General features: G+C 37.9%; 2 protein-coding genes across 2 annotated transcripts in view; both read left to right on the top strand.

Annotated features, from left to right (window-relative positions):
- Nucleotides 1-12,276, top strand: part of LOC140243692 (uncharacterized) — an 82,075-nt gene that overhangs the window by 38,779 nt on the left and 31,020 nt on the right. The gene's annotated exons all lie outside the window — the stretch shown is intronic.
- LOC140243948 (uncharacterized) lies at nucleotides 77-12,276 on the top strand. The gene is made up of 24 exons (XM_072323617.1): nucleotides 77-269; nucleotides 570-980; nucleotides 1,392-1,580; nucleotides 1,927-1,950; nucleotides 2,161-2,325; nucleotides 2,626-3,036; nucleotides 3,451-3,639; nucleotides 3,986-4,009; nucleotides 4,220-4,384; nucleotides 4,685-5,095; nucleotides 5,512-5,700; nucleotides 6,047-6,070; nucleotides 6,281-6,445; nucleotides 6,746-7,156; nucleotides 7,570-7,758; nucleotides 8,105-8,128; nucleotides 8,341-8,508; nucleotides 8,809-9,219; nucleotides 9,635-9,823; nucleotides 10,168-10,191; nucleotides 10,403-10,567; nucleotides 10,868-11,278; nucleotides 11,689-11,877; nucleotides 12,224-12,276. The coding sequence occupies exons 1-24, from the start codon at nucleotides 77-79 to the stop codon at nucleotides 12,274-12,276; spliced, it is 4,794 nt and encodes a 1,597-aa protein (XP_072179718.1).

Genomic DNA, 12,276 nt, shown 5'->3' with positions numbered 1-12,276 from the left:
TCGACTATTCTTCGCTATAAGTCTTCTCTTTAAAAACAAAAGTCTCTCAACGTCAAAAACACTGAGTGAAAGATACATGTGTGTCGTTTTCTCCTTTTTCACAGAAGTTACAACAAGGACGCGAACGCGAGCGACAACGACTACTGCTCCAGGAACCGAGCAAACAACAGCAATAGTAGAGGAAACTACTGCCACTCCTGAAGCAACAACTACAACTGAGACAACTGTTACATCGACCACAACAGCACGACAGGAATCTACAACGCCAGGTAAATTCTCATTTCCATTTTACCAAGACTCGTGTCCGAAGACGTAAAACCTGAATTATGTCGTGTAAAACTAGAAGGCGGTCACTCAACTCTTTCATGTTAGCATAACCTCTTCCTTCATCTACATTCTGCTTTATGGTATCCAGCAACCCAGTTTGCTTAACTAAACGAATGACTAAAATGCATATGTTAATATCTCTCTCAATGACTTTAACATGTTACTGTTCACTTAACAATACTGTACCCTACAAATTCGTCGTCACGCCCGTCTACACCCAAGACATTTCTTTTATTTACCAGCTGCTTGCAGAAACCCACTGGATGGCGTGGATCTTGATACTAAATTGGAAGTTTTGATTGACAACAATAAAACCAACCTTTGGAGTGAACCTACTTCAGAGAGGACAGTGAAGGTCACTGTCAAATCAGTCGATGACACCTCAGACCTGACGATTAAGATATCAGCTGTCAGCATAAGCACAACCAATGGTTCACCTCCCGATAGCGTTACAATTGGTGTCCTCTCGTCCAGCGATGGGGAGGTTGAACGCAACTTTATAGCTGAACCCAGAGACGATCAGACTTCAGGAATGTACGAGCTTGAACCCTTGACTGCTTTGAATGAAGTTTATTTCGAAATCACCCTTCCTGACGACTACAACGTGGCAGATTCGGAATTGACGGTGACATTCAGAGGGTGTATTGAAACGGGTAATTTCATTTCTTTCTTCGCTGGAGAAGTCCTCATTCATCTCTTTTGTTCTTGTATGTTATCTATTCATTTCTCCAACTAAATTTAACCACTATCTGCTGATATATTGCAACAGGATATCAACTTTGGAATTTTGTGTGATCACAAAAAGATACTTGGCAGGTTATTGATTTGGTAAAGTTATGTCTATACATTTTTCACTCATTTCTCTTGCGCTTTACAGTGCTCTCAACTTCCAGCAAAAAAAAAAATAAATAAATAAAAAGAATCACGCTACACATTCTGCATTGTTAATTATTGTCAATATTGGCTGTATTGCTTTTATGAAATCAATGAATTGAATTTAAATTGTAATAGAACTGTGAGCGTTTCATCTTGGATTTCCGATGTACTTTTGTTTTATACATCAGCAACGGGCATGGAAACAACAGTAGTTACAACCGTTACTACTACAACTGTACCTACCACCACGTCGAAACCCACGACATTTACTGAAGCTACCACCACAGCTGTTACCACAACAACTCCAATGGGTACTACTAAGATGGAGGAGACCACAAGTCTTACTACTACTACTCCAGCTCAGACTACAGCAATGGGTAAAGCCTTCTTCTTTTTTATTTTTCCTCTACGATTCAATGAGTTTTCTTAAGAAATTCATCATGTAAAGTCATCCTATCCTCCCTATCCCAATCCCATTGTATTAATGAGAAAACCTTATTTTTTATCATCATCAAAAACGAAGACACTGTTTTCCAGTTTACATCTGGAATTTCCGAACATCAAGAAACTATAAACAATGGAGCATTATCTAAGTCATGGAAAGCACTATATACGTAATTTGTCTTTTATGACCATATTTGATATTTTAACTCTGTCTAATATGACTGTATTCGATCCAAAAGTAGAATGTTCTCATTTCTTTCTTTCTCTCAACATTTACAGAAACGACAACTCTGGGTCAGTCAGGTAGGTCTAAGTCTCCATTGTATTTCTAACTTTTTTGAATTAATATGTAGTAAAAAAAGAAAATCAGATATCACTAAATGATAATTGCTTTAAGATCAAACTGGTTTCGACTATTCTTCGCTATAAGTCTTCTCTTTAAAAACAAAAGTCTCTCAACGTCAAAAACACTGAGTGAAAGATACATGTGTGACGTTTTCTCCTTTTTCACAGAAGTTACAACAAGGACGCGAACGCGAGCGACAACGACTACTGCTCCAGGAACCGAGCAAACAACAGCAGTAGTAGAGGAAACTACTGCCACTCCTGAAGCAACAACTACAACTCAGACAACTGTTACATCGACCACAACAGCACGACAGGAATCTACAACGCCAGGTAAATTCTCACTTCCATTTTGCCAAGACTCGTGTCCGAAGACGTAAAACCTGAATTATGTCATGTAAAACTAGAAGGCGGTCACTCAACTCTTTCATGTTAGCATAACCTCTTCCTTCATCTACATTCTGCTTTATGGTATCCAGCAACCCAGTTTGCTTAACTAAACGAATGACTAAAATGCATATGTTAATATCTCTCTCAATGACTTTAACATGTTACTGTTCACTTAACAATACTGTACCCTACAAATTCGTCGTCACGCCCGTCTACACCCAAGACATTTCTTTTATTTACCAGCTGCTTGCAGAAAACCACTGGATGGCGTGGATCTTGATACTAAATTGGAAGTTTTGATTGACAACAATAAAACCAACCTTTGGAGTGAACCTACTTCAGAGAGGACAGTGAAGGTCACTGTCAAATCAGTCGATGACACCTCAGACCTGACGATTAAGATATCAGCTGTCAGCATAAGCACAACCAATGGTTCACCTCCCGATAGCGTTACAATTGGTGTCCTCTCGTCCAGCGATGGGGAGGTTGAACGCAACTTTACAGCTGAACCCAGAGACGATCAGACTTCAGGAATGTACGAGCTTGAACCCTTGACTGCTTTGAATGAAGTTTATTTCGAAATCACCCTTCCTGACGACTACAACGTGGCAGATTCGGAATTGACGGTGACATTCAGAGGGTGTATTGAAACGGGTAATTTCATTTCTTTCTTCGCTGAAGAAGTCCTCATTCATCTCTTTTGTTCTTGTATGTTATCTATTCATTTCTCCAACTAAATTTAACCACTAGCTGCTGATATATTGCAACAGGATATCAACTTTGGAATTTTGTGTGATCACAAAAAGATACTTTGCAGGGTATTGATTTGGTAAAGTTATGTCTATACATTTTTCACTCATTTCTCTTGCGATTTACAGAGCTCTCAACTTCCAGCAAAAAAAAAATAAATAAATAAATAAAAAGAATCACGCTACACATTCTGCATTGTTAATTATTGTCAATATTGGCTGTATTGCTTTTATGAAATCAATGAATTGAATTTAAATTGTAATAGAACTGTGAGCGTTTCATCTTGGATTTCCGATGTACTTTTGTTTTATACATCAGCAACGGGCATGGAAACAACAGTAGTTACAACCGTTACAACTACAACTGTACCTACCACCACGTCGAAACCCACGACATTTACTGAAGCTACCACCACAGCTGTTACCACAACAACTCCAATGGGTACTACTAAGATGGAGGAGACCACAAGTCTTACTACTACTACTCCAGCTCAGACTACAGCAATGGGTAAAGCCTTCTTCTTTTTTATTTTTCCTCTACGATTCAATGAGTTTTCTTAAGAAATTCATCATGTAAAGTCATCCTATCCTCCCTATCCCAATCCCATTGTATTAATGAGAAAACCTTATTTTTTATCATCATCAAAAACGAAGACACTGTTTTTCAGTTTACATCTGGAATTTCCGAACATCAAGAAACTATAAACAATGGAGCATTATCTAAGTCATGGAAAGCACTATATACGTAATTTGTCTTTTATGACCATATTTGATATTTTAACTCTGTCTAATACGACTGTATTCGATCCAAAAGTAGAATGTTCTCATTTCTTTCTTTCTCTCAACATTTACAGAAACGACAACTCTGGGTCAGTCAGGTAGGTCTAAGTCTCCATTGTATTTCTAACTTTTTTGAATTAATATGTAGTAAAAAAAGAAAATCAGATATCACTAAATGATAATTGCTTTAAGATCAAACTGGTTTCGACTATTCTTCGCTATAAGTCTTCTCTTTAAAAACAAAAGTCTCTCAACGTCAAAAACACTGAGTGAAATATACATGTGTGACGTTTTCTCCTTTTTCACAGAAGTTACAACAAGGACGCGAACGCGAGCGACAACGACTACTGCTCCAGGAACCGAGCAAACAACAGCAGTAGTAGAGGAAACTACTGCCACTCCTGAAGCAACAACTACAACTCAGACAACTGTTACATCGACCACAACAGCACGACAGGAATCTACAACGCCAGGTAAATTCTCACTTCCATTTTGCCAAGACTCGTGTCCGAAGACGTAAAACCTGAATTATGTCATGTAAAACTAGAAGGCGGTCACTCAACTCTTTCATGTTAGCATAACCTCTTCCTTCATCTACATTCTGCTTTATGGTATCCAGCAACCCAGTTTGCTTAACTAAACGAATGACTAAAATGCATATGTTAATATCTCTCTCAATGACTTTAACATGTTACTGTTCACTTAACAATACTGTACCCTACAAATTCGTCGTCACGCCCGTCTACACCCAAGACATTTCTTTTATTTACCAGCTGCTTGCAGAAAACCACTGGATGGCGTGGATCTTGATACTAAATTGGAAGTTTTGATTGACAACAATAAAACCAACCTTTGGAGTGAACCTACTTCAGAGAGGACAGTGAAGGTCACTGTCAAATCAGTCGATGACACCTCAGACCTGACGATTAAGATATCAGCTGTCAGCATAAGCACAACCAATGGTTCACCTCCCGATAGCGTTACAATTGGTGTCCTCTCGTCCAGCGATGGGGAGGTTGAACGCAACTTTACAGCTGAACCCAGAGACGATCAGACTTCAGGAATGTACGAGCTTGAACCCTTGACTGGTTTGAATGAAGTTTATTTCGAAATCACCCTTCCTGACGACTACAACGTGGCAGATTCGGAATTGACGGTGACATTCAGAGGGTGTATTGAAACGGGTAATTTCATTTCTTTCTTCGCTGAAGAAGTCCTCATTCATCTCTTTTGTTCTTGTATGTTATCTATTCATTTCTCCAACTAAATTTAACCACTAGCTGCTGATATATTGCAACAGGATATCAACTTTGGAATTTTGTGTGATCACAAAAAGATACTTTGCAGGTTATTGATTTGGTAAAGTTATGTCTATACATTTTTCACTCATTTCTCTTGCGATTTACAGTGCTCTCAACTTCCAGCAAAAAAAAAAAATAAATAAATAAATAAAAAGAATCACGCTACACATTCTGCATTGTTAATTATTGTCAATATTGGCTGTACTGCTTTTATGAAATCAATGAATTGAATTTAAATTGTAATAGAACTGTGAGCTTTTCATCTTGGATTTCCGATGTACTTTTGTTTTATACATCAGCAACGGGCATGGAAACAACAGTAGTTACAACCGTTACAACTACAACTGTACCTACCACCACGTCGAAACCCACGACATTTACTGAAGCTACCACCACAGCTGTTACCACAACAACTCCAATGGGTACTACTAAGATGGAGGAGACCACAAGTCTTACTACTACTACTCCAGCTCAGACTACAGCAATGGGTAAAGCCTTCTTCTTTTTTATTTTTCCTCTACGATTCAATGAGTTTTCTTAAGAAATTCATCATGTAAAGTCATCCTATCCTCCCTATCCCAATCCCATTGTATTAATGAGAAAACCTTATTTTTTATCATCATCAAAAACGAAGACACTGTTTTTCAGTTTACATCTGGAATTTCCGAACATCAAGAAACTATAAACAATGGAGCATTATCTAAGTCATGGAAAGCACTATATACGTAATTTGTCTTTTATGACCATATTTGATATTTTAACTCTGTCTAATACGACTGTATTCGATCCAAAAGTAGAATGTTCTCATTTCTTTCTTTCTCTCAACATTTACAGAAACGACAACTCTGGGTCAGTCAGGTAGGTCTAAGTCTCCATTGTATTTCTAACTTTTTTGAATTAATATGTAGTAAAAAAAGAAAATCAGATATCACTAAATGATAATTGCTTTAAGATCAAACTGGTTTCGACTATTCTTCGCTATAAGTCTTCTCTTTAAAAACAAAAGTCTCTCAACGTCAAAAACACTGAGTGAAAGATACATGTGTGTCGTTTTCTCCTTTTTCACAGAAGTTACAACAAGGACGCGAACGCGAGCGACAACGACTACTGCTCCAGGAACCGAGCAAACAACAGCAATAGTAGAGGAAACTACTGCCACTCCTGAAGCAACAACTACAACTCAGACAACTGTTACATCGACCACAACAGCACGACAGGAATCTACAACGCCAGGTAAATTCTCACTTCCATTTTGCCAAGACTCGTGTCCGAAGACGTAAAACCTGAATTATGTCGTGTAAAACTAGAAGGCGGTCACTCAACTCTTTCATGTTAGCATAACCTCTTCCTTCATCTACATTCTGCTTTATGGTATCCAGCAACCCAGTTTGCTTAACTAAACGAATGACTAAAATGCATATGTTAATATCTCTCTCAATGACTTTAACATGTTACTGTTCACTTAACAATACTGTACCCTACAAATTCGTCGTCACGCCCGTCTACACCCAAGACATTTCTTTTATTTACCAGCTGCTTGCAGAAAACCACTGGATGGCGTGGATCTTGATACTAAATTGGAAGTTTTGATTGACAACAATAAAACCAACCTTTGGAGTGAACCTACTTCAGAGAGGACAGTGAAGGTCACTGTCAAATCAGTCGATGACACCTCAGACCTGACGATTAAGATATCAGCTGTCAGCATAAGCACAACCAATGGTTCACCTCCCGATAGCGTTACAATTGGTGTCCTCTCGTCCAGCGATGGGGAGGTTGAACGCAACTTTATAGCTGAACCCAGAGACGATCAGACTTCAGGAATGTACGAGCTTGAACCCTTGACTGCTTTGAATGAAGTTTATTTCGAAATCACCCTTCCTGACGACTACAACGTGGCAGATTCGGAATTGACGGTGACATTCAGAGGGTGTATTGAAACGGGTAATTTCATTTCTTTCTTCGCTGAAGAAGTCCTCATTCATCTCTTTTGTTCTTGTATGTTATCTATTCATTTCTCCAACTAAATTTAACCACTATCTGCTGATATATTGCAACAGGATATCAACTTTGGAATTTTGTGTGATCACAAAAAGATACTTGGCAGGTTATTGATTTGGTAAAGTTATGTCTATACATTTTTCACTCATTTCTCTTGCGCTTTACAGTGCTCTCAACTTCCAGCAAAAAAAAAAAAATAAATAAATAAAAAGAATCACGCTACACATTCTGCATTGTTAATTATTGTCAATATTGGCTGTATTGCTTTTATGAAATCAATGAATTGAATTTAAATTGTAATAGAACTGTGAGCGTTTCATCTTGGATTTCCGATGTACTTTTGTTTTATACATCAGCAACGGGCATGGAAACAACAGTAGTTACAACCGTTACTACTACAACTGTACCTACCACCACGTCGAAACCCACGACATTTACTGAAGCTACCACCACAGCTGTTACCACAACAACTCCAATGGGTACTACTAAGATGGAGGAGACCACAAGTCTTACTACTACTACTCCAGCTCAGACTACAGCAATGGGTAAAGCCTTCTTCTTTTTTATTTTTCCTCTACGATTCAATGAGTTTTCTTAAGAAATTCATCATGTAAAGTCATCCTATCCTCCCTATCCCAATCCCATTGTATTAATGAGAAAACCTTATTTTTTATCATCATCAAAAACGAAGACACTGTTTTCCAGTTTACATCTGGAATTTCCGAACATCAAGAAACTATAAACAATGGAGCATTATCTAAGTCATGGAAAGCACTATATATGTAATTTGTCTTTTATGACCATATTTGATATTTTAACTCTGTCTAATACGACTGTATTCGATCCAAAAGTAGAATGTTCTCATTTCTTTCTTTCTCTCAACATTTACAGAAACGACAACTCTGGGTCAGTCAGGTAGGTCTAAGTCTCCATTGTATTTCTAACTTTTTTTAATTAACATGTAGTAAAAAAAGAAAATCAGATATCACTAAATGATAATTGCTTTAAGATCAAACTGGTTTCGACTATTCTTCGCTATAAGTCTTCTCTTTAAAAACAAAAGTCTCTCAACTGTCAAAAACACTGAGTGAAAGATACATGTGTGTCTGTTTTCTCCTTTTTTACAGAAGTTACAACAACAAGGACGCGAACGCGAGCGACAACGACTACTGCTCCAGGAACCGAGCAAACAACAGCAGTAGTAGAGGAAACTACTGCCACTCCTGAAGCAACAACTACAACTCAGACAACTGTTACATCGACCACAACAGCACGACAGGAATCTACAACGCCAGGTAAATTCTCACTTCCATTTTGCCAAGACTCGTGTCCGAAGACGTAAAACCTGAATTATGTCATGTAAAACTAGAAGGCGGTCACTCAACTCTTTCATGTTAGCATAACCTCTTCCTTCATCTACATTCTGCTTTATGGTATCCAGCAACCCAGTTTGCTTAACTAAAAGAATGACTAAAATGCATATGTTAATATCTCTCTCAATGACTTTAACATGTTACTGTTCACTTAACAATACTGTACCCTACAAATTCGTCGTCACGCCCGTCTACACCCAAGACATTTCTTTTATTTACCAGCTGCTTGCAGAAAACCACTGGATGGCGTGGATCTTGATACTAAATTGGAAGTTTTGATTGACAACAATAAAACCAACCTTTGGAGTGAACCTACTTCAGAGAGGACAGTGAAGGTCACTGTCAAATCAGTCGATGACACCTCAGACCTGACGATTAAGATATCAGCTGTCAGCATAAGCACAACCAATGGTTCACCTCCCGATAGCGTTACAATTGGTGTCCTCTCGTCCAGCGATGGGGAGGTTGAACGCAACTTTACAGCTGAACCCAGAGACGATCAGACTTCAGGAATGTACGAGCTTGAACCCTTGACTGGTTTGAATGAAGTTTATTTCGAAATCACCCTTCCTGACGACTACAACGTGGCAGATTCGGAATTGACGGTGACATTCAGAGGGTGTATTGAAACGGGTAATTTCATTTCTTTCTTCGCTGAAGAAGTCCTCATTCATCTCTTTTGTTCTTGTATGTTATCTATTCATTTCTCCAACTAAATTTAACCACTAGCTGCTGATATATTGCAACAGGATATCAACTTTGGAATTTTGTGTGATCACAAAAAGATACTTTGCAGGTTATTGATTTGGTAAAGTTATGTCTATACATTTTTCACTCATTTCTCTTGCGATTTACAGTGCTCTCAACTTCCAGCAAAAAAAAAAAAAAATAAATAAATAAAAAGAATCACGCTACACATTCTGCATTGTTAATTATTGTCAATATTGGCTGTATTGCTTTTATGAAATCAATGAATTGAATTTAAATTGTAATAGAACTGTGAGCTTTTCATCTTGGATTTCCGATGTACTTTTGTTTTATACATCAGCAACGGGCATGGAAACAACAGTAGTTACAACCGTTACAACTACAACTGTACCTACCACCACGTCGAAACCCACGACATTTACTGAAGCTACCACCACAGCTGTTACCACAACAACTCCAATGGGTACTACTAAGATGGAGGAGACCACAAGTCTTACTACTACTACTCCTGCTCAGACTACAGCAATGGGTAAAGCCTTCTTCTTTTTTATTTTTCCTCTACGATTCAATGAGTTTTCTTAAGAAATTCATCATGTAAAGTCATCCTATCCTCCCTATCCCAATCCCATTGTATTAATGAGAAAACCTTATTTTTTATCATCATCAAAAACGAAGACACTGTTTTTCAGTTTACATCTGGAATATGAACATCAAGAAACTATAAACAATGGAGCATTATCTAAGTCATGGAAAGCACTATATACGTAATTTGTCTTTTATGACCATATTTGATATTTTAACTCTGTCTAATACGACTGTATTCGATCCAAAAGTAGAATGTTCTCATTTCTTTCTTTCTCTCAACATTTACAGAAACGACAACTCTGGGTCAGTCAGGTAGGTCTAAGTCTCCATTGCATTTCTAACTTTTTTTAATTAACATGTAGTAAAAAAAGAAAATCAGATATCACTAAATGATAATTGCTTTAAGATCAAACTGGTTTCGACTATTCTTCGCTATAAGTCTTCTCTTTAAAAACAAAAGTCTCTCAACTGTCAAAAACACTGAGTGAAAGATACATGTGTGTCGTTTTCTCCTTTTTCACAGAAGTTACAACAAGGACGCGAACGCGAGCGACAACGACTACTGCTCCAGGAACCGAGCAAACAACAGCAGTAGTAGAGGAAACTACTGCCACTCCTGAAGCAACAACTACAACTCAGACAACTGTTACATCGACCACAACAGCACGACAGGAATCTACAACGCCAGGTAAATTCTCACTTCCATTTTGCCAAGACTCGTGTCCGAAGACGTAAAACCTGAATTATGTCATGTAAAACTAGAAGGCGGTCACTCAACTCTTTCATGTTAGCATAACCTCTTCCTTCATCTACATTCTGCTTTATGGTATCCAGCAACCCAGTTTGCTTAACTAAAAGAATGACTAAAATGCATATGTTAATATCTCTCTCAATGACTTTAACGTGTTACTGTTCACTTAACAATACTGTACCCTACAAATTCGTCGTCACGCCCGTCTACACCCAAGACATTTCTTTTATTTACCAGCTGCTTGCAGAAAACCACTGGATGGCGTGGATCTTGATACTAAATTGGAAGTTTTACTTGACAACAATAAAACCAACCTTTGGAGCGAACCTACTTCAGAGAGGACAGTGAAGGTCACTGTCAAATCAGTCGATGACACCTCAGACCTGACGATTAAGATATCAGCTGTCAGCATAAGCACAACCAATGGTTCACCTCCCGATAGCGTTACAATTGGTGTCCTCTCGTCCAGCGATGGGGAGGTTGAACGCAACTTTACAGCTGAACCCAGAGACGATCAGACTTCAGGAATGTACGAGCTTGAACCCTTGACTGGTTTGAATGAAGTTTATTTCGAAATCACCCTTCCTGACGACTACAACGTGGCAGATTCGGAATTGACGGTGACATTCAGAGGATGTATTGAAACGGGTAATTTCATTTCTTTCTTCGCTGAAGAAGTCCTCATTCATCTCTTTTGTTCTTGTATGTTATCTATTCATTTCTCCAACTAAATTTAACCACTAGCTGCTGATATATTGCAACAGGATATCAACTTTGGAATTTTGTGTGATCACAAAAAGATAATTGGCAGGTTATTGATTTGGTAAAGTTATGTCTATACATTTTTCACTCATTTCTCTTGCACTTTACAGTGCTCTCAACTTCCAGCAAAAAAAAAATAAATAAATAAAAAAAATCACGCTACACATTCTGCATTGTTAATTATTGTCAATATTGGCTGTATTGCTTTTATGAAATCAATGAATTGAATTTAAATTGAAATAGAACTGTGAGGTTTTCATCTTGGATTTCCGATGTACTTTTGTTTTATACATCAGCAACGGGCATGGAAACAACAGTAGTTACAACCGTTACTACTACAACTGTACCTACCACCACGTCGAAACCCACGACATTTACTAAAGCTACCACCACAGCTGTTACCACAACAACTCCAATGGGTACTACTAAGACGGAGGAGACCACAAGTCTTACTACTACTACTCCTGCTCAGACTACAGCAATGGGTAAAGCCTTCTTCTTTTTTATTTTTCCTCTACGATTCAATGAGTTTTCTTAAGAAATTCATCATGTAAAGTCATCCTATCCTCCCTATCCCAGTCCCATTGTATTAATGAGAAAACCTTATTTTTTATCATCATCAAAAACGAAGACACTGTTTTTCAGTTTACATCTGGAATTTCCGAACATCAAGAAACTATAAACAATGGAGCATTATCTAAGTCATGGAAAGCACTATATACGTAATTTGTCTTTTATGACCATATTTGATATTTCAACTCTGTCTAATACGACTGTATTCAATCCAAAAGTAGAATGTTCTCATTTCTTTCTTTCTCTTAACATTTACAGAAACGACAACTCTGGGTCAGTCAGGTAGGTCTAAGTCTCCATTGTATTTCTAA

The sequence above is a fragment of the Diadema setosum genome, chromosome 20 (assembly GCF_964275005.1).
Source record: "Diadema setosum chromosome 20, eeDiaSeto1, whole genome shotgun sequence".
NCBI lineage: Eukaryota > Metazoa > Echinodermata > Echinoidea > Diadematoida > Diadematidae > Diadema > Diadema setosum.
Note: the sequence above shows the minus strand (reverse complement) of the source record. Positions and strands in the feature narration are given on the sequence as shown.